Source organism: Oreochromis aureus, linkage group 11 (assembly GCF_013358895.1).
Source record: "Oreochromis aureus strain Israel breed Guangdong linkage group 11, ZZ_aureus, whole genome shotgun sequence".
NCBI classification, from domain to species: domain Eukaryota; kingdom Metazoa; phylum Chordata; class Actinopteri; order Cichliformes; family Cichlidae; genus Oreochromis; species Oreochromis aureus.
This window is the reverse complement of record NC_052952.1, coordinates 5,511,236-5,534,501: the sequence shown is the minus strand read 5'-3', so window position 1 is coordinate 5,534,501 and position 23,266 is coordinate 5,511,236. Positions and strand designations below refer to the sequence as shown.

Sequence of the window (23,266 nt, the reverse complement as noted above, 5' to 3'; positions counted from 1 at the left end):
GAAACCGAGACTCAGTGAGGCTGCGTCTTGCTGCTAGCTCATCTTAAATTGGTCATGTGACTTGTACGCGCTGGTTTATTCCAGAGGGTTACATCGACTGAGAGCCTCTCGTTCTGTTTATGGCAGTGAATTAAAACAGAGCATTTAATTCTGTTTTAATTGAATTAAATATAATTACTACCAGATACATCTGCTAATTCATTTTCAGAACAGGCTGTACTCGCTCACGGTATATTTTGTGCTTCCTTGTGTTAACATTCTCTCACTGGTTGGTTTGTTGGTTCGGTCCAGTTCTGTTTTGTACTGTGCTGAACCTGGACTGCTATTAACTGGCAACAACACAAGAGGTCAGAGGTTGAAAACAAAGACAATAACAACAGCAAGTGTGTTCTTCCACACATGAACTCTTATTATGAAGGAGTAATGAGGGCCATCACACAACATGCACTAGAACACAACACGCTTTTTCTAATTTTTTTTGGCAGAGCAAATAAAGACAGGTGGTGAGGCACATCCCTCGTCACACCCCTTTTGTACTGTGACATTTATTGACATTGTGGTTTTTTTTTGTGTTTTGCTGATAAGCCAAGGAGAGACATGGAGGAGAGACATTTGATGAGAAAGATCTTAACAGAGGATTCTTCTTCAGGGGCTTGAATTTCGTATTATACTTTTTTTCTTGCAAACACACCTACCTATTCTAGCATTTACATGCAAATTCAAAAGCCTGACTACAAAAATATTTGCATGCTCTGCATTTATTGGGTGTCTTGTTATTGTTGGCGGCTGTGGGTGCCATAAATAGCTGCTGTTATGTGCACTAGCCCGCTTTCTTAGTGTGAACTGAAGTGTTGTTTTTGCTTCTCATTTGCAGTTTGAATTTTTATCCCAGGTAGAACCCCCCGTTGCTTTTTCCTTCGGTAGTTAGATTTCCGTTCATGATTCCAGATTGAGACAAACGCGTTTCCGTTTCTCTACTTCACGAGAGCCAAATTGCTTTTTCTCTTTCGATGCTGTTTTAATCAGTCTAATTAATTCAGTCTAATAACCTGACCCCGCTGCTTTTTCCTTCGGTAGTTAGATTTCGCTCATGATTCCAGATTGAGACAAACGCGCTCGTGCAAACTGTGACCTGAGGTGCAAACTGTGATCTAGTGATGAGAATAACGGCATGTCCACATCTATTCACAGCTAAAGATGGGAGAGGAAACAGAGTCTGTGTATGGGTATTACCACGATCTCACAGGATGTAGACAGGATGCATTGTTTTTTTGCCCTTTGTTGGCACAACCAGTTTTAGTTCTGAATCCAGAGCTTTATTTATCAGTCTGCGCGATCTCTTTGGTCAAACCAATGCTCAGCTGGCACAAAAATGCCAGTTGTTTGACATCTATTTGAGCTAATGTATCACATTCATCAGTTATTATAATTATTATTAATTATTATAATTACTATTATTAAAATTTAGTTTTTTAAAGCAATGGATTTTTACAATAGCATAGCATTTATATTTGCACACAATAACAGAATTAAAAACACACGAAAAAACAAAAAATGATCACAACCAACATTATTAGTCCCCAGGATAAGTCAATCACTGGAACTTGGCATAGTAATGGACTGTGAGGTTGCAGACCAAGAAAAACTCCACTTCTGCAGAAGAGAACAACTTCAAGCCTGACTCAAGTATGCTAAGGACAACATGGAGAACGATTATGCTTACTGGAAACATGTGCTTTGGACAGATGAGATGAAACTAGAGCTCTTTGTTAACACTCTTTGGGATGCTTCAGTGCATCTGGAATTGGGAATCCTTTCAATGTGGAAGGAATCATGAAGAAAGAAGCCTATGTGAAGATTTTGAGAGAAAACTTTAAGCAGTCACCAGCAAAACTGGGTCTGGGTCATCAACACGACAACGACCCAAAGCACACATCACTCCTGATGAAGAACTACCTCCAGAAGACCAATGTAAACATTACTGGCTTTCCTGCACAAAGCCCATACTGAAAATCTGTGGGGTGAACTGAAGACCATGAAATATGGAGGAGCTTGAGAGATTCTCCAAAGAAGAATGTGCTGGGATTGCTCAGGAGACGTGTGTGAGGCTTGCTGCAAACTTCAACAAAGGACTGCAGGCTGTCAAACAGCAAAAAGAGTTTTGTATTTTTGTAAAATATTTTTTTTTGTGAGCAAAGTAAAATGTAATCCAAAATCCCAAATAAAGCTGGGATGTTTGGAAAAGCCGTGTTCTGTCATCATATGTACATTATGTCATTCTAATCACATCTTACTGTAAGTGTTCCTTTTTTTCATGATATCCCTGATATATTTTAATTCATATTGAGAATAAAGTCTGCAGTGTTTTTTCTGTGTAAAATACATTTGGAAGAATCTTCCAACATCTTAAAGCTTTTAGCATTACAAATTCTGTTCGATTATGCTACTACTCTACGGCAGCTCTGTGAGAAAGGACGGTTGGGGAAACCTACAGAAATCATCATCAGCTGTCAGCTGCAGGGAAGAGTGCAGAGGTGATGATGACACGACAATGATTCTCACAGATGCTTTACACAAACACAGAGAACAGCCAGGCTTCTCTTTCTCCACTGATTTCAACAAACCACAACCTCATCTTGTGACACGCTGCTGTCAGATTGCTGTTGTAACTCATCTGTTGACTCACAGATCTCCTCTTCACATTATCTGATTCTTGGCTCTTGAAGTTACAGCTGACATCGGGAAGGTTTGTCTTGTAGTGCTGCAGCTCCTGCTGAAAGCTCAGAACCATCAAGACAGAAAAAAAGAGAGAGGTGCTCACAGAAACATTGTAGCTATCCTACACACGGAGGCTTTAAAAAGAAGAAGCTTCTTCTGAGCATCAGCACCTGCTCCAAAATACCAGGCCACCTCCTACAAAGTCTCTCATGTCAGTCCATGAATTACATGCAGCCACAAAGTCACTGACATTGTGGATGACCCATCCCACATCCTACACTGCGCACGCAGCCTCGGAATAGATTCCCTCCAGCAGACGTCTTCTCTGCCCGTAAGGCAAAACCGTTCGTAGGAGAAGTGGGTTTGTTCCTAAGGCTGAACCTCAGCCCTCCACCGATCCGACCACACAGCAGCACCGTCAGCACGCCTAGCACGACTCTAAACTTGTTGGATCGGTGTTTCTCTTTTACACTCTCAAGTTTAAATTTACCTTTAACTAAACTTTAACTTCAAAGATAGAGACAGAAGTGAATTTTACTGCTTAAAGGAGCCTTACAGGTTGTGTCGATGCCTCAGATTTAGAACTGTCCAGCACTGCTGGGGTCGCACTGCAACAGGCGCACGATGGAGGGGTCGCTCTTTGCTCCTTTGATGAACTCTTCCAGAGACAGTTTGCCTAAAAAAATCAGAACAAAAATGATCTTTTTATAATTCATATTTACGTGCACAGCAAAAAGCTGAAGAAGAAAGAATCATATATACCAAAACAGTGTGAGATAAAAAAACTGCATTCCATGTTAGTGCAACACACTGGCGAAGAAAATCCTCAAACAGGAAACGTTCCTGCGTTTGTCCGTGAAGTGTGACTGTGTTGGGTCCATTAACATTTTAAGTGAGATTATAACAATTTCAGGGTTAATTTCTTATGCTTACTTGGTAGCATCTTTAGTTCAGAGGCTTTACAACATGAACGGTACATTCTAATATGTTCCGCTTCTCACCAAAAGGTGGCAGTGTTGAGACAGGTCCTCTTTTCTCTGATCACTAACAAACAGACTAAATCTCCCCACGAGTTGTTCTCCACTTGTGATTCTCATTACAAGAAGTAAAAGACACTTCCATGCTTTAGTCATTGTGCTCTCTTGCTCTCGCGTCATCTTGCTCCCATTTTTCTCCCTTTTCCTCTCCATCACTGCCCCACCCAGCACCATCATCCATCTCTCTCTTCCTCCTGTCTTATTTGTGCCTCTCCTGTGCTGAGGGATCACGACACAGAGCATTACTGATGCATCAGAGAGCTGCACAAGTCTAACTGTGTATGAATCTCAAGTGTGATGTATGTGAACGGTGCTGGCAATGCAGGGCTTCGTAAAAAAGAAGACTTTGGTGACAGCTAACCAGGTGGTAGTTACAAACAGCGTGCTCTCATTGAATCACTCAAACAACAAACTTTTTTAGCATGAGAAAATTTAGATGCATACTCATAAATACAATATTTAGATTTAATACATGTGGGACAAAAAAGAGGTTAACCTTTCATCCAGAGTGATAAACATCCTAAAGCAATTATCAGTGAGAGAGATCAAAGATCAATACACAGGGAATAATAGTCTTTGTGCACTTTATAAACTAGGCTGTGTGAAGTGTGGATAATTTCATCTGCTGCAAGTTAAAACTACTGGAAGTAAATGCTACATCAGAGTACTTCATACCGTCTCTGTTGGTGTCCATCTGCCTGAAGATCTTCTCTGTCCTCTTCTCAGGTGTGGACTCATCTTCGGGCATCTTCATCACGGACGACACCATCTTATATATCGCCTACAGAGAGACACACACAGTAAGGTCAGATGAGCCGGTTACTAATTTATGCCTTCAGCTGTAGAATCTCACACACATTTGAAAATGATTGCAGCTGACAGGCGTGATTCTGGCCAGCGTTTTTCTATTGATTGACGCGACTTTTCATTGTCGCAGCAGATCTAATGAAACCTCTTGTCTGCTTCTGCCTGCGTGTATCTTGCGTTATGTGATTGGATAGTTTTAGCCTCTTTTTAAAAACATTTGTGATTACTGAACGGTTTATTGCTTATGTTTACTGCTGATTAAACAATGAACAGCTGAGTGTGAGGTCTGTTTTGGAGGCTCTAGATAATGTATGGAAAAGGGAGGGATTCCTGATGCAGTCTATGTGCTGAAGATTTTGACCTGTTCAGTTTTGTAAGAGATCGTCTATTCTATTTTTGTAACCAGGAGAGTTTCTGGGTCAATATAAAAACTCTACTACAAAACTACAGTTTGAATAGCTCACCTGCTCTCTCTCTCTCTCCCTGCTTTTTTAAAGGTTACCACATTTGCAACTACATAATCTTATTTTTGGACACCACTAGAGTAGCTTTGCATAATTTGCAGTTCATAATAATGCTTATTTAAACTAAACATTGTGATTGGCTGTCCCTTGGACATACCCCCTGGTCCGTCAGATCTGTCACCGCAGACACACGCAGTGATTATATAACAGAATATACAAACACACATTAACTTTATCATACTGCAAATTGGGGTTTTTATTGCTTTTCTTTCCAAAGCTGAAGTCTTAGGTAATGCTAGCAGTGCTTTTCTTTTCAGCCTTCAAAATCCCTGCTGCTTTAACTCGGCTTGTTATACTCAACATCCATTCAGACTAAAAGCAACAAGGTCTTCCACTTTGTCCTGCTGTAGCGTGCCTTGACAGAGTTAACAAAAATCACTGTTTGGAAATCACTCTCGAGCAGAGAGCGCAAAACCCCAGAGAGTCCCCTGTGATATTTGCTTTATTGATATTAGGGACATTTATGGTGACAAACACACTGGTTACTGAGCATATTTCCACAGTATGTCCACCTGTTCAGAAGTGATTCCAATATGCCAGCTTGTTGCACTGCTTCGCCGCGCTGCGACTGCGTATTTGTGCTTTAGGTAGCGAGGCTTGGAGACCAACACGCAGTCTATTTATCAGTGTTGTGTCTCCTTTGCTTTCTGTTGCATTGCAGGCTGTTTGGCAGTAAACAGTGAAATCACAGCCCACTCTATCTGTCTCTAATAAGGAGGCGGTTTTGAGGGGAATGGGAGCTGACATGCGAACAGATGAGGGATGATTGTGATTACAGTGCAGCCAGAGCTTTATATAGGTGCTGGTTATGCTGCCTATTACCAAAGCGGCAGGGCAGATCGGGGGTTCAGGGACAAGAAGCAGCCAGAGTGACTTCACTTTGGAGATGGGTCTGTTATTAATTGGCATCCTTCAAGGTGCTGTGAGTAAAGTGAGCCGGTGTTGCATGTTAGGGATTTAGCTGCTCATCTAATCCAGCAAAGCAACACGCTGTACAATAAGCTCACATTTCTAAATCCCCAAATTACAAGCAGCCAGTAAGAAGTGAAGCGACGTGTGAAGCTAAGGACTCTGAGCCCAAGAGAGTCTCAGGATTTTTGTTCAGAACTTTCTAAACGGATGATTCTGTGAATACAATACTTGGAAATGCCACCTTATGGTTTTTCCAGTAAACTATTGTTTGCTTCAGCTAAAGACATCAGGGAACAAACTATACTGGTCTGTGCACTCAATTTGGTTGCCCCAACAACCTTTGTATATTTTATTTTTGTAATAATTGGATTCGTTTGGTGTGTTTCATGTATTGAACAGGCTCTATATAAGAGGCCAACACCAGAGGCCAATCTTCTACTTCTTATTTTAAAGGTTTAGTCACTGCTAACCAACTAACCTCTGCCCTTCCTGGCTCACTTACGACTTCACTGATGATGACATCATTCAACAGCCTAGGCACCTTTTGCTTTGGAGCTCTGTTGCAAGCAGGAGGACAACACCGCAGAACAAGGACTACCAACGAGAGCTTTAGCTTCACTGAGCCTTGGATTTCCGCCATTATGAATTCATTTTTAGTCACTGGTTCTGGCACGACATATTTTGAAAAGCGCAACTACCTCACCTCTTATAAAGAAATCCAATCGAAATTCTAAAGACCAATCCTGAGGTTATTGTCTAAAGTTCTACAGAAAGTTGTCTTCCAACAACTTCCAACAACAACCTTGTTTTACTCAATGACAAGCAGAAGAATTTATAACTTTTATGTAATTTCAGGATCTTTGGTTGATATTCTGTCTCTCTCTATTCACTAGCTGGACCCACGTTCTCATTTTAGTTTTAACGGCGTTTTTTTTTAGTAGATAAAGGCGAATGGCTTAAATATGAATTGGCAGGGAGGGTGGGGCCTGAAAACGAACAGCTTGTAGAGCTGGGGGGTCATATATAGATAAAACCAGAAGGGGTGCGTTTGGACGTGTTGTCTCGCTCCTGAAATTCAGATAATTTATCTCCAATTAAAATGAAATTACCATAGAAATGAGAGATTCTTCATTATCCTTAAGCTTCCTTTTAAATGTGCTCAAACATTATTTCATTAGATTGACATTTCAAATCAGGAAGTATGTCATCAGTGACAGTTGTTCATTGGAAACGCGGGTATTTTTTTCCTACATAGTCACAATTATTGTTACTGCAAATTTTCTAGAAATACTGTGATACAATTTAGAGGCTATATCGCCCACCGCTACCTGTCATATTACTGAATAACACTGGCTTTACCGGAGTTAGCCTCCTAAACCAAAAGTAAAGCCAGTTCCTCAGCCTTGCTCTTTCTTCCCCTGCATCCAAAGACAACAATCTTTGTCTTAATAAGTCAGGTCTTTCTGTGGTTTTCTCTTCACATATGACACCCTGCCAAATGCTGTATCCTCCCTACAGTAATTGCCTGTCTCCATCTCAACTCTCACTTCCCACTCTTACTTTGGATTCTTGTTATATCTCCTGGACTTTGCCTGGGCATTTTTTTCTTCTCTGCCAGTAAATTTCTTATAATTTATCTGTAGCACCTGTATAGGTTTCTTATTTTCAATTGTAGAGTCAAGCTTCAGCCATCTAAGTAGTACCCATTGTACAGCCTGAATGTCACAGGGAGAGAGAAGGCTCTTTTATATGCTTTGAGCAAGCACACAATAATGTCTCCAGTGAAGCCAGAAACAAAGGCACAGGTGTGTGAGGGCAAATAGAGAGAAAAAGACTATAACCTAGCCACTTGTAAACTTGAGGGAGAAGAAAAGCAGGATTGCACAGGGCTCTTGGTTTTTACCTTCCCTCAGTATAATACAGAAAATGATGTGGAAAGGCACCATTGACAGAGGAAGAAATGCAAAGAGTGAGGGAGGGCTTCAGCTTGGTCAGACTTATTTGTGGAGCCGGCTGAGCACTGTTTGAGTTGGTCAGCAGTAGCTACACAAACACAACACAGAGTCTTTCGTATCACCCTCACACCATAGCTGAATATGTTTCCCACGGTGACTTTATCCGCCCGAGCAGCTGCCTATTCATCTACCCCGCTATTCTGTTCAGTCCCTTAAATTACTAGTATGAATGCTCTCTGCCATCTTCTTCTTCGCCAGTGGAGACAATGGACGTCCCTCTGTGCTCGTCTGCTCTGCTGAAGGCACCTCGTTTCAGATGAAAGGTAGAAAGAGGGTAGATATCAACTATTGATGAGACAGAGTTCAGATTTTGTCATTATCTGAAAAGGATGATCCGGGCTGGTGGTGATCCATCCAATTCAATTACTCTCACAGCAAAGCTAATTATGATCATCACCAGCATTTACACACTCTCTGCAGGAGACAGCATTAGCTAGCTGGGAAAAGCTGGAGCTCCCAGACACTATGGCGAACGGAGGTGAGAGTGCACGGGAAATATGAAGACCACAGTGGGAGGACAGACAGGGTCCTTAGAGTGAAGCACTGGCAAGTGACACAAGATAAGAACACATGTAAGATATTCTCACATGAATATAGAGGAGAATATGACTTATTACAAAAGAAGACAGAAGAGCTCGTGTGATTATTGTACTTGGGTGAACAAGGCTCTGTTTGGCTGATGTTCAGCATGTTTAACATACGTCTAGCTAGTTTTGTCCATTACTACGCCACCATTTGTACATGTGAGGTTGAAGACACTGTCTTATCTTTAGAGGTATTTGGTAAAGCACATTTAAAACGTGATAATGGTGCTAGATTCAGCCATTGGACCAACAAGGTGATTGCAATTCATTCTGAGCTAGACAGTAATGTATATAATAAACCAAGCAACACATGGGAGCTGGTGCTGGTGGTGCTACAAGGAAATATCAGGGAACCAGAAAGATCTACAGGCAATTGGATGCAGAGCTACTACTGTTAACCTTTCACCATTATCATCAGGACACAGATACACAGGAGAAAATGGATGCATTTACCTTTATGAGTCACCTGTCGGATCTGCCGTCTGATTCTACTGGAAGCAGCGTGTGACTGTGATCACACTAATCTGCAGGCTTTAGTCAGATTCAAGGATTCTTTTTTAACTTTAGCAATTCCTTTTAAAGGTCTGTCTGAAAACTCTAAAATAACGTTTTCAAAATCAGAGGCAGAGCCTGGAGCTTCCAGACCCCTCTTCTTCTTTGGATTTGGGAGACAGACACCCAGTCTACCTTTAAGATTAGGCTTAAACCTTTCCTCTTTGATGAAGGTTATAGTTAAGGCTGGATCAGGTGTCCCTGAATCCTCCCTTAGTTAAGATGAAATAGGCCTAGCCTGCTGGGGGCTTATGCTTATGCCCAGTGTTTCTTTGTTCCTTACCTCACCTATGTGTTTATACATGTAATTTTCAGCAGTTATTAAACTCTGGCTTACTCTCTTATGATTTGCCTTTTGTCTAATATCTCTCCTCTTTCCCCTCAACTGGTCACGGCACATGGCTGCCCCTCCCTGAGCCTGACTGAGGTTTCTTCCTGTTAAACAGGAGTTCTTCCTTCCCACTCTCACCAAGTGCTTGTTCATTGTCTTATTGTTGGGGGTTTCGTTCTAATATTGTACGGTTTTATCTTACAATATAAAATTGTGAATTGGCGTGATTTAAATAAAGCTGAATTGAACTGAATTAAAGCAAGCTTTTTCTCTGCAGAGGCAAGGGGCTCTAAAACAGACTACAAGCCAAAGACAAAAATAGATGAACATAGCGTGCACGTCTGCACGTGACACTAAAAAGTTAAGATGGCACAGAGTTCATCATAATTATGCACTTAAAGCGTTACCATTTGCAACATACTTGCACTCACACGTTTCTTCAAAATTCATTCATATTCACATCAGCTGAATAGACGAGAGCATCTGAGTCACTGCTTTCTGTTCTTCTGTCCTTGTGAACAGTGCCACCTTTTACTGGAAAATGGGCAGAGGGTTTATGGCGTAGAAAGAAGTGACAGTGTGAAGTCTGACTCATAGTGGTCTTAAAGTAATGGGACTAATTTAGCCTTGAAGCAATGATAGGTGAAGCAACACAGCCTTGCTTAGCTCAGGTTTAAGGTATTGTCATCTAAACAGTGGTTCAGATTGTGCTGAGAGAAAGTAAAAGTAAAGCCACCATGCATTGGTGAAAACAAAATCAATTATATTCACAGTACTTATTATTATTGATGCCAGAATGAACATTTTAGAGCAACAAAGAGTTAATCCACAGCACGCTGGATGGGATGACTCATAGAGACCACCCCAAACACAAATATCATCAAGCTGCCTTGTGCCTTAAACTATTCAGGCCGTGTTAGCACGCATCAGTTTTTATTTCATTACAATTATCCACCAATATATCACTGCTTAATTCCTTTTAGTCACCTCCTCCTCAGCCATATAGAGCCATAGTAACACACACAGATGTATAGTCACATATGCAGACACACTGCATTCCTTTTGGGTTAATCTGTAAAAAATAATTGCTTCTTCTCATTGCTTCCTGTTCTTCCTCCATCCCGCCTTCCCTCATTATCAGAATACACAACATAAATGGCCTGTTTTGAAAATGGCTCACACACTGAAGATCTGATGAGAGTAATTTGAGTGAAACTGCAGTGGGAGAGACTGGCCGGCATGTAATTGTGAAGGAAGTCAAATATAAACTGTGTTTGTGCGTGTGTACATGAAATAGTCTGTTTACACGAAAGGCTTTTGCAGGAAATGCCACCCACGCTCGGCTTTCATCCTGCTTTTCTGTCTTAAAGGTGAGCTGTACCTGGCTACACGGATCAGAAAGCAGATGTTGAAATTTTCACAGAAAAACAAAATGTAGCTTATTTCAAAATGATCAGAGTTTTCACTGAATTTCATCTGTTTCTTTTATTTCCTTTTCTTTCTTGGACGTTTGAAAGTCTGTATAGTGTGCTGCGCTTTTTAGTCTGCCTTCATTATCTTAATAAATAACAACAGGTGAGCAAGCAGTGTGATTTAATACAGACGTGCCTCCTCATCTGCCCAGCGCTGTAGCTTATTCTGGTGAAACATGCAGTCAAACATGACAGGGCAAGAAATAATAGAACCTGCAAGCCAAAAGGATACTGAAAGCGATGTAGCCAGTGTGGATTAGGCTGAGCCCGAGTTTCATTTGTTCCTGTAAAAGGTGTGGAGCAGAGGGAAAATTTGCTCTTCTCCTATCATGACAGGGCTACAAGCCATATATAAGATGGAGCTGAGCTAATTAATCTCTAAGTGTTTCCAAAACTGCTTTTACTTGGCAGCACAATGAATGTTTCCAATCAATCCAAGTGTACCTTTTAAGTACACTGACATTTTAATGCTGGCAGTAAATAATGGCCTGAATGACGTAGCTCTCAGAAATCATGTCAATGTGGAGGCACATCCAGCACCATGTCTGTATGAACGTCCTTTCTCTGCTCATGAAGAGTGCTGGAGGCCAGACAGACACTAGACACTTTTCCATATTCTACACAGAAGACTCACCTGCACAATCTCCAGCATCTCAGCTTTACTGATGTACCCGTTCCCGTCCAGGTCGTACATACTGAAGGCCCATTTCAGCTTCTGCTCCAGCTTGCCGCGCGACGTCACGCTCAGCGCGATGATAAACTCCCGAAAGTCTATTGTCCCATCCCCGTTAGCGTCGAACGTGCGGAAGACGTGTTCGGCGAACTTTGAAGCATCTCCGTAGGGGAAGAAGTTACCGTAGATCTTCTTGAACTCCTCCATGGAGAGGTTCCCGCTGGGGCAGTCCCTGAGGAAGCCCTTGTACCACTCCTGGATCTCGTGCTCGGTGAAGTCGGTGCTCTCCAGCAGGTCCTGCATCACCTCAGGGCGGAGCTTGCTGTTCTGCTTCCCCATGTCGTCGGTCCTGTCAATCACTCAGCTCACAGCTGGGAACACAGAGAAGACAGCGAGCTTGAATTTGCAATGTGACATAAGTAATGTATTTTCTAGTGCTTCTAGTGTTAACCACTGTGTTAACCATCTTTGTATTATCCTATAACTCCATGAGTCATATTATACAGCCACAAAGAACAAATGTCTATTAGTGTGAAACATGCAATGAAAAAAACGTTTTGCAAGGGTGAGAGTTGCATACAAATTTTCCACTGAGGAGTTGCTCAGTTTAGACCTGTGCTGTGTCATCAACTGGTATAATCAAATGTGTCTGTTTTTCTTTATAAAGCACAAGTTCATATCTGGACTATCAGCTACACAGATGAGCTAGCTGCTGTCTCCTTTAGCGGCTTCGCCTGATATGAAGCAAAAATGTAAGCAAACCCCTCAGACGTTACGTTGAGCACTCTTTTTTTAAAACTAATGGAACTTTCCATGGAAAATAAAAATAGCTCTGTGGACCCTGAGTGCACACAGCACCAAAAGTACATGGATTTAATTACTCTATAAAATCTCCGCAAACACACTTAACTGGGCTTAGATGCACTGGAAGGAAAAGGCAGCACAGTCAAATGATTTGAAGACTGATCTGCTTAACAAACATCGTTAGATTCATAACCTCTCGAGAAAGACAATTTCTCTATTGTCTTCCTGGAACTAGTGATATCAGTGTTTGCGGTCCAGATCTTTATGAAGAGGTTAAAGCTTTACGATCCCCATCTGCAGGCTCTGAGCTGAAATGTTCGTGTAAAGTGAGAACGTTTACTTAAAATAGCGACAATGATGATTCATTAACTTTGGCTATATAGCTAGAGCAACTGGACCATTGTATTACTTTTAAGACAGTAAAAGCGACGGCGCTCATAAAAGCTGCTCGTCAGATTTCTTGTTGAGCAATTGGTGACTGTTGGCTAAGAAGATCATGAAGCATCTCAGGGAGCTGATTTTTATTTGTGTATTTACTTTATTCTTTTATGTGTCTTGAAATCACCCTGTATTTCACTGTTTCCTAGTTAGGCTATATAAAATCAAAATGCTTAACAACTGGGTCATTCAAATACCCAAGCACACTGTTTCTTCTTAAAATGTCCACTCCCAAGCACAATTGTGTTATATAATGCCACTTTTGTTTGGTCTGCATTCAGTTAAGATATTATTTCTCGATGACGCCTTATTTATTTTCTTTATTACTGCACTGGAGACTCAGTAAGACATGGAAATACTGACAAGTACAGCTGTGAGGTGGGCTTATCTGCCCTTTTGGCGACACAAACAGGAAGTGCTTGCTCCTAATCTCAGAGAGATTGTGCTCTCATTATACTAACTATAGTGTCAGTGTGTATGTGAGTGTACAATATATGCACAGGCATACTTTTCAGTATGAATGCAATCACAGTATATTTATAAGTACCAAGATATGGTGACTGCATATGCTTTGGAATTGATGTGTTGAGGTTGTGTACATTTGTGTACAGTATATATTCAGCTCTGTGCGATGTGCTGTTAGGCCTGCCTTGGCCTGCACTCTGAAAAGGAAATGAGTCACTTATGTCCTCAAAACCACCATGAATAAAAAAGCATGTTTTAGGAAACCATAGGAAATGAAAGCCTCTTTTTTTACGTCACGACGAACAGCTTGTTCACAGTACTTAGCTGAATACTGCAATCTCAGAGAGAAATGAGAAGCAAAAAAGAGAAGGTGACTTCTTTGCAGTCCAACCCACCAGCAAGTTCAGGTCATATCAAGGTTTGACTAAGGCCGTCACCAAGGAAAAATATCCCCAGTGTAAGCAAGGCTATTTGAGAAGTGATAAGTTAAGTGAGTGCTGAATTATCTGAGCTGCAGCCGTGCTCTAAATCATGGTACAATAACCAGGCAGGCGCTATAGAACAGCTACCACTTCTCTTCAGTAAACAGGGTAATGAAAAGTGCCCTGATGCTTGGGTGCTACAGTCATAATCAACTGCTTGAGGACCATGTGACTGATGACACTTATACAATCGCCTTTGTTTACTTTTTATTAAAAGACTTCTGCTAACACGGACTCTTAGGGCACAGATGCACGCTATAATCCCAAAGTATGAATTCTGACAAAAGTTAAACAGGAATAAATGGTCAAATAGTATGCAGGGTTTGAACTTCTCTCCTTTTTGTTTGTCACACAGCTGTTTCTCTAGCTTTTCTGTGAGCAACCAAACGCAGCGCTACGAAGGCCTACAGTGAGGCACTGTCCCCATATCTAAACAATTATCATGTCCTGCCTCATGATATTACAGCTGGCTTTTTCTCTGAGAGTGGCCAATATAAACACTGTATTTCCAACATGGTCAGACACCACAAATTCATTTTCTTTTTCTTTCTAACTGCTCTAAAAAACAGCAGCTATGCAAGCAGCACTAAAGGTGGTCTTAAGCCCAGCTGCACTTTGAGCTACATTCTTAAGATGCGAGGCTGACATGTTCACTGCGTTTACTGTCACAGTTTAGTGCAGCTAAGCTGATGATTATGTAATTAGTTTTCAATATAACTCAAAGCACCAGACAAACTGGTAACAGTGCTTTACAACAACATGAGTGGAGTTTGCTGCAGTCCTTCCCTGATATTAAGATCATGTGATTTTGTTTTTAACACTTACTCAGCCAGGAAATGAACTTCAAGTGAAAAATGTTGCACTAAGTCAGAGATTTCTTAAACTTCAGTAGTTCCTGTGAGAATCGCTGAGGCTGTATAGTATATACAGTTATGAGAATCCATTCATTTACATTTCTGCAAGGCTGTAACTCGCAATCTGTGACTCTGTCAGCTCAGAACAGATTTCAGGCTAACTTGATTGTCAAAGGAGCTTGCAAAGAAAAGCGTCTGGACTTCTTTAAGTTGCTTGAAGACGTTTCACCTCTCATCCGAGAAGCTTCTTCAGTTCTAAGGTCAAATGGTGGAGAGTCCCAGATTTAAACCCAGTGGGAGTATCCCCCCAAAGAGGGACAAAAGGACCCCCTGATGATCCTCTAATCACCTGAGCCAAGGTGTGCAAGCTCCTTTGACTTCGATGACCTGGATGACTGAGAACCTTCACAGGCTAACTTGATTCAACTTAACTTCAATGAGCTGCAAACTGACTCTGTCTTACTGCCATTTTTATCTCATTTTGATGGGCCAAAGTTGCTTTGAAGATGGCAGCTGACTACAACTGGTTGCAGACGTGTTCCCCTTCTTCAAAGCAACTCTCCAAAAGAATCATGTCTTTTACTGAGCTACGGAATAAAGATGCAACAGCAAGATGTCCATTAAAGTTTCAGGCCTATCAGTGAGACTGGATGCATTCAGACTTATATCATGTTCAAAGTTGCAAACCAGATCAGAGGTTTTACAGTTAATATTAAAGGGAACATGAAACCAGCAGTAGGTAATGTAAATACCATGGGCATTTATACAGTACATATACTGGGAATTGTGCGTGTCTTTAGAGAATTTCACTGCAACCTATCACATATGCTAGATGTTACACTGTGAAGGTGTAACATCTACCATAGAGAGATGCTGCTAATGTAACCAAATGGCTGCAAAGCTTGTACAGAATATGAAACATTAAGCTATTTATTTCTGGTCTTTTGTTACAATTTTGACCCTATTCGGAAATAAAAATGAAGCAGTGCTTACTTTCAGGTGGTTTCGTCAGTGTTTCAGTGGTGCAGTCTCCTTTTATTAGATGATTCACAGAAAGAAAGAAATTCAAGGCCTTTAAAATTAGATGAAAGGAAATGACGGACACATGTGATTTTTCATTTTTCTTCTTTGAAGCAGGTGAAGCTGAACATTTAAGGTTTTGGTTGAATAACTTTCAAAAACTCTGACTTAGCGGAAATTACCACAGTGACCGAATGTCAGCAACGGACCCTCGGAGCGGTTACACCACAGTCTGTTGCCAAGCACTTCACCTAATGAAATCCACAGCCGTGACCCTGTCCGCTGCTCTAACACCGGCCTGCGTACATACACAGACACATACACACTTACAAATCTGTAATTAGTGACCCACTGTGCCCTGTCACCTGCTATTATACACTCTATTTCCAGCGCGTACATATACGCTCACACAGCCCACACACCCCACACACCGCTGCAGCCATGAAACCACTCTGCCAGTCCTGATGACATGCTTAGCCAACCGAGGATGCTCCTGGCAACCCACTTGATGATGACATGGATTTTCAGCTGAGGCCTGTATGTGTTTTTTTCTGGACCACTGGAAGTTCTACGTTTGTGGTGGTTACATCTTCATGTGGTCTTTTTTTTAATGACCAAAAAGTTCCTCAAGGAGAGAAAAAACAAAACTGGCTACTTCTACAATGGATAGACGTTCTTGCGGATAACATTACCATTAATAAATTAGTGTTATTGAGAACTGATTTTCGCTATCCTTGGTAAAAATACACAAAGGGGACTGTAAAACTCTGATCTCAAGGCCCGGCAATCCTTAGGACAACAAATCAGACAGATGTCTATGTATATGTACTGTGCTGTGCATAAAGGATTGACAGCAGTTGACATTAAAACGAGTACGCACTGCTGAGTGACAGGACACGTGTCAGAGCTTCTCAAGGCTGCTGCATCCTTCAGTGTGCTCTTCAGAATGTCAGACAATGGAAAAGCTGGTTTCTTGCATTTCAGGCTGGGGATGCTAAGTCCTCATAATATGTCCTCCAAAAAAAGCTACATTCTTGTGTTAGATAGGCCAATAGATGGTCCAGTTTGAGTTTTGGGCTTCTTCTAAGCATTAATGTAGTCCAAAGCATGCCTAGGAACCCACGGAAGCCACTTTCATGAGCAGAACATCCACTGTGTGGAAGATGGATAGTGGTCCTGGATTGTGGATCCAGGCCAACGTTAGTGATTTTTGCTGGATTTTATGGACGTTTAAACTCTAGCAGTGACCCGCAGTAGTCAAAAATTTTCAGTTTTTCATTCTTCTAGAAGTCTTTTTATGATAATCAGTTTGAAAGTAGCATGCAAGATAAGCAAACAGGGTTATGTCTGAGCATCTTATCTTGGTTTCTAATTACTACACATGGATAACCTCAAAGGTAATGTAGTGACATCCAATTTCAGCCTCAGTGTAAACACAGGCATTAAATGGTTCCAAGACACAATGGGGGCTTGGCTTAATCCAGCTGATACTGGGTAAGAGGTGGGCTGTGTGTTGGACATGGTGTCTGTCCAGATACTAACACTCAGACCTTCACGATCACATCCTCACCTCTGCCGTCAGAATCACCAATTAATCTAACATGCATGACATAACATGTCTTTGGATTGTTTGAGGAAACTGGTGCACTTGGAGCAAAGCCACGCAGGGACAAAAAGTTCAAGTGAGAGCATCAAAGACAATTTTACTGTTGAATATGACTTCAGAAATTGACTTTTACTTCATCAGTTGATTTATTTTAGTTGTTGTAGGGAGAGGGAGAAAGCAGCTGCAGCATTCTTTAAACACCAAATGAACTATCATTCAAAGGCCATTCAGATTGAAGTAAAGTCTATGCACATCTGGTTGACTACGGCTTGGATTCACATTCATAATTTACAGTCCTTTCAGCTTTGCTGAAGAGAGTTTCTGATCACTTTCCCGGTCGACAAAATCATTACTTTGTAAAACAAAGGCTGCAATCAAACTGTATGAACATGTTTATGAGACAGTGAAAGGAGAGAATACATATTCAGTAAATATTTATTGTCTAGATATGAATCTTATAGAGTCTTTCATCTTTTTCCTCTTTGATTCATAAACTCCTCACCTTTCTTTTGCACCTTGTTTTTCCATTATTTAAATGCTCTTCATCCTCAGCATTATTTCAACCTACACATGACCAGCTCTCTCTTATGAGGCAATTCCACTGCAGTTACCATAGTAACATTCAGCAAAATCTTAGAGCCATTGATGAGATTTCTGGCTGCATGCACAGCAGACACATGCACATGGGTAAAAAAAACACACACACACACACACACACGGTACTCTCAATCAAATACACTGTGCTCTGTGTGTAGGTGTATGATAATGGTGGGGGTGCAGAAATTTGAGGTGCAGTACCAACTGTGGTTAACTGCTAAACAAATTCAAAAAAGGTAATAAAATGTTAAAATGGAAAGAGAAAGTCAAAAAACCGTAATCACAACTGGGTAAAATTGGCCAACGCTACAGTGGTCTGCATGAATCCTCCATTTGAAGCATCCACTTAAGCCCATTCAGTTTTTTATACACCGATCAATTCCAGATAGAGAGGTGCAGCTTGGTAACTACAGTTCTTAATTCCTTGAGGGATGTAAACAGGAAATCTAATGCTGCAACATCTTGAGGCCAGATTTCTTTTTGTCTATTGCTGTCTCATACGTGCCATTCTTCTCATGCTTGCATTCACACTGACACGTACGAATACATGCAATGCACAAGAAATACCTGCGTGGTGGACCTGGAGCTGTCAAAAAGTCGAGTGGAGAATGATGCGCACTTCTCATTCTCAGTATTTGCAATTTTTGCTGCGTAGCAGAAGAGGAGGAAGAGGCAAGCAATTTTTGTCCAAAAGGAGGAATATACTGCAGATGGTAATATAAATGTTAGCTAGCTACGTTTGTCTTTGTTTTTTTTTAAGACACTGATGTCTGTGGATTGGTTTGCTGTTCAGATGTCACCATAACTGTTGCACAGAATAATACATTGTCTAATAAGCATGACAAATGTAGAATTTTAAGGCTTGATACCAGTATCGATATTTGGCAATTTAAAAATCAGATATTCTCATATATCTGTCGATGCTGTTTTGGTTTTTTTTGTGTTTGTGGTGTTCCAAACATCTGTATTGCCAACAGGGAATTTGCAGAATATCATCTGGTGGATAAACTATGCAAACTCAACATGGTTGAAGGGTGTTTCTCCTGCCTCTTCTCTACTTTTTTAATTTTAATTTATTAGCTTTTATAAATGCAGATACCAAAAGATTGTTATATAGCTAATATCGACCGATACTGTCAGGCTGCAGATAAATCGGTCAACACTCACACTCTATGCAGTAAGTAAACAGTATACATGGAATACAAGATGAAAGTGTACTAGCAAAAGAAAAACAGAATCTCAAAATTGCTACTTTTCCTCTCATGTTGGAAAAAAATGTTGGTATAAACTGGCATTTGGTAACTGGTAGCTGGTTAGCATGCTAATTCACCAGATTACTATCTAGTATATAGATTGTAATTTCAATCAGAAGCCTGGTCTCTGAGCTGCTGTGGTCTTCCATATAATGGCAGTATTTCTAGGGTAAAACTGAAGCACTGCAATGTAACAAGTTTGTAGAGCTGGGCTGTGATGCAGCCACACATGGAATACCTGGGATGCTTAACTCCATGTAACTCCTTTGCTTATACAGATACAGATCTTGTTTTTATGTCAGGATCCAAAGACTGCTGTTCTCTATGGATCTGCTGAAACTATAGCAGAGATTTCTGTCTCAGTTTTGCTCTCTACCACCACAAATCGTACATACACTATAATAAATGGAATCCGTGTTATGCAATGGTGATGTTATTGATAAATGTGGCAAACCAATATGAAATTTTGAGTATAAGATACAGAAACCTGTTCTAAAAGGTTTTCATTAGGTGCAGGGAAACTTCATTTGGAAAACGTTCTTGTATTTGCTAAAGCACTTTGCATGACACTTTGTAATTCATAGGGCTTTTATTATATTATACGTTTATATGCCGCATATATGTGCAGATCCAAAATCTGCACTTGGGAAAGCAGTTCGGGATGCAACCCCTGAATAAAACCTATATATTCATCAGATCTCCAAGAGGCTGTGAGGTGCAAATATGAAGCAGTCATTTTGTTTTTTTTAGGAGAGTGACTGAAAAAGAAAAGACAGTATTGTTAAAAAAAAAGAGAGAGAGAAAGTTTCCCATGTTTTTTTTAGAAACATCTGCAGCAGTTTAAGTCTCCAGAACAATGGACAGCAGGAATGAAAGGGGAGGGGGAGTACAACAGAGAAGGACACACAAAAATAGACATTAAAATAAGAAAGAAAATGCTGATGAATGGATGACTAGTCTTTCTGCTTATATCCTGCTGAGCCTGAGGAAACCCACCTCCTGCCCCAGCAGGAAAACTGTACAACAATTCAAATTATTCATCACTTAACTTAAGGGGGGTGGGGGTTGGGGGTTAAGGCCTATTGTACATGTTTCAAATGAATCTTCTTTAACTACAGTAGTAAGTCAAATCTCTAACCAGTCTGTAACTTCCACTGGTACCAAAGAGGCCTCCAACTGGCTGGTCAGTAGGTGGATAGAAGGTGACTCTAAAGTGGGACGTGTGAGTTTGCAGCAGTTGGAGGGAAGTCTGCCTTTCTAGGATCTAACTCCTTGTTTCGTCTCAGTTTGTTTGGCTCTTTCCCGTTAAGTCAAACCAGAGAAAGCATTTGAAGTCTTGTCACAATGATTGTTGCTGCTAGCTGGTTAGCTGCCCACGATCGTTATTTTCAGCTGTTATACTTTTAAAAGGCCTTCTTAGTCTTCATTAGGTTGCTATGGTAACAGACCTGATAGCGGGTGGATGAGTAGGCAACCGCACACACTGTAGTGTCTATTGATTTAGGAGCAAAAGGAGCGAACCAGTGAGATGCACAAGATGACACACTTCCTCAAGTCAATTTTATAATCAGCTTAAAGGTTATGTAATTCAATCTGTGAAGCTGCAGTGCAGAGATCTGTGGCCATGCTAAAGGTATTAAACATGAATTATTATTAATAAATATTTATACAGGCTTGTTTATTAGCATTAGATGTACAAATGTATAATGGCCCAATGAATCTGTAGAATAACAACAACATCTCAGCTCAACTATTTTGGTTGACTGTTATGAGAATCAGGTCTGGTTGCATGCCTGTCTGGAGAATTGTTCTTCTCTTCTGTGTCCGAGAGAAAACGACCCCTGCCTTGTTCTCCGAGGTCGTGTCTAATTTGCTTGGCTCTCCATCTGTGTAGCCCTGGTGGGAGCGCTCTGTCTGCCTGGCACTGGATCATTGGACCTGCTAAATTGGTTGGATGACTAACTCCTGGGGCCCAACAGGGGGAAACAGAATAGATGTCTGCCCTGCTGTTATTGTGGTGATTACTTCTGAGGTCTGCTACTAAATTTCATACAAGTGAGTTTTCTCAAATCCCAAACAGAGCCCATTTAGCTCAGCTGCTGAGCTTTGCACTGTTACACAGCTCTGTGGGTAGAGGTTGTCTTTGCCAGAGATAAAAGCCCAACTTCAGCTTGGAAGCTAATTAAGCTAAGCCTAAATCTATGAACTTGCTTAAAACTCTACAGTCACCTTTCTATCGCACATTTATTTTAATACAAGAACCCAACGAAAGGTCCTAAGATCCTAGCTATTTCATTCTACCATATGCCTATTTCAGTTATTAGCGTATATCTATATGTATAGGTAACTATCATTTGTCATTAATAATAAAGTATAATGTTAGTGATGGTGATTATAAAGTGTTACCAAGAATACCTCACGGTGCTGTGTACTACCACATGACAGCACTGTGGAATAAACCTTTAAATGTTCTCCCTCAGACGAGTCAGGACAGCTAATGGCACAAGTTCATAGTGACATTCCAGAGAAAGCAGCAGAGGATGACAAAATAACACTCTAAGAATAGCAGTCACACTGAAATCATTCCAGAGGTGGACTAGAAGATGAAATTGACGTAGAAATCACCCAAATTTCCAAGATTTATGGTATCATGGCTTTTGACTTTTATGGGCTGATTCCCAGAAGTTACATGTGGTCGGTTTACATCGTCATAACTGGTGCAGACATCAGTTCCCAGATCCATGTGGATCTGGGAAAAATCTGAACTAGATGTCAACCTCATATTCCACGCAAAAGGAAGAGAACAGATTAAGCAGCTTGACATTTTTCCATCACTATAATGTCAACTTTTGCCCGTGTTATTCTTTTCGTTCCAAGTGAATTTTCCGTACGAATGACGGCTGATAACAAAAAAGAAAAGCACCTGCTCAGCAGCGATAGAGTGACATGGGTGTAAACTGTGCTGAACTGAAACTGATAAAAGCTGTTTGCAGAGTAATTATAAGAGCAGCTGGGGAATGTACGTCTGTTACAGGACTGAGGGCGCGGCCTGTAACACTGTATGCATTAATGAGAGAAAGAGTGGGAAGAAAGAGAATGTGACGTGGGCAAAGCCTGAGTCTGGAGATGGTTCTGACTGAAGAATGCCCCTGGGGATGCAACAAAGCTGGCTCTGCTTCCTGTGGTGTAAGAAAATATAGAAACAGGATATAACATCACGGAAAATAACAAACAGCAGGGAAGTTACATCACAGTGTGAAGGTCAGGGGTCAGGATTAACCCGGGGAACCGGGCTGTGTTGAAGAGAGATTTTGGGGCATTAAGATTTCTGGATATTCAGACTGTCAGTCAGCTTGAATAAGTCTGTGTTGTTCCAAGTAAACTGACATTTTCTAACTGTTTGATATAAACATAATTTGCTTTAGTTTTAATGGAGCTTAATCCTGTACATTTCAATCTGTTGCCAAGTTAAGAAAGATATTTTAGGTTTGTGGGAGCAGTATTAACATCGGCCCTTTGTTTGACAGAAGAGAAACAACCGCAGGAGCTAGCAAACCAACAAAAGCCAATATAATTATTATTAAAGGTAAAGCACCTGACATGGTCTGCAAGAACAAAAAGAAAATCTTGCACAGTAACTGAGGCTCTTATGTTGAAAAAGTGAACATTTGATTCCAACACTGGAAATAAAGCCTGAAATTTATACTTATTTATGAAACAGGTTCTTTAATTTAAACATGTGCAGATTAAAGGATTTAGATATTGTTAATCATCTTCACATCAGCCTCCTGGTTTAAAGTATTTCTGTCTTTCTTTTCTTTCTGTCTTTCTTTGTTTTCCACATGTTGCTTAGATGAGTTCACCTGTGCAGTAGGCCAGACTGGGTTTTGTAAATGTCAAGTTTACTGCAACATTTTTTCCCCTTTTGCTATGACTGGTATGTGGCTTTGTAAATACTCTCCCTCCCGCACTAATGTGAACATTCTGTGGACAGCCTTCTTTGCAGAATGATGTCTTCCAGCCTAGACATCGATTATCTTGATTTGCCAATTGGAAAAATTACATAATAACACTTAATTTATATATACTGATCTCACAGACACACACATACATGCACACGGA

The 23,266-nt window shown here is 40.8% G+C and overlaps 1 protein-coding gene across 4 annotated transcripts in view; it reads right to left on the bottom strand.

The window, feature by feature from the left end:
• LOC116328654 (neurocalcin-delta A) overlaps positions 1-23,266 on the bottom strand; it is a 63,623-nt gene that overhangs the window by 2,812 nt on the left and 37,545 nt on the right. For all 4 annotated transcript variants that reach the window (XM_031750483.2, XM_039619699.1, XM_031750485.2 and 1 more), the window contains 3 exons: positions 11,587-11,996; positions 4,431-4,536; positions 3,275-3,394 (listed from right to left, as the gene is read on the bottom strand). In XM_031750483.2, coding sequence (XP_031606343.1) covers positions 3,297-3,394; positions 4,431-4,536; positions 11,587-11,964 — 582 coding nt within the window. In that variant the 5' untranslated portion in view covers positions 11,965-11,996 and the 3' untranslated portion in view covers positions 3,275-3,296. The remainder of the gene's footprint in view (positions 1-3,274; positions 3,395-4,430; positions 4,537-11,586; positions 11,997-23,266) is intronic.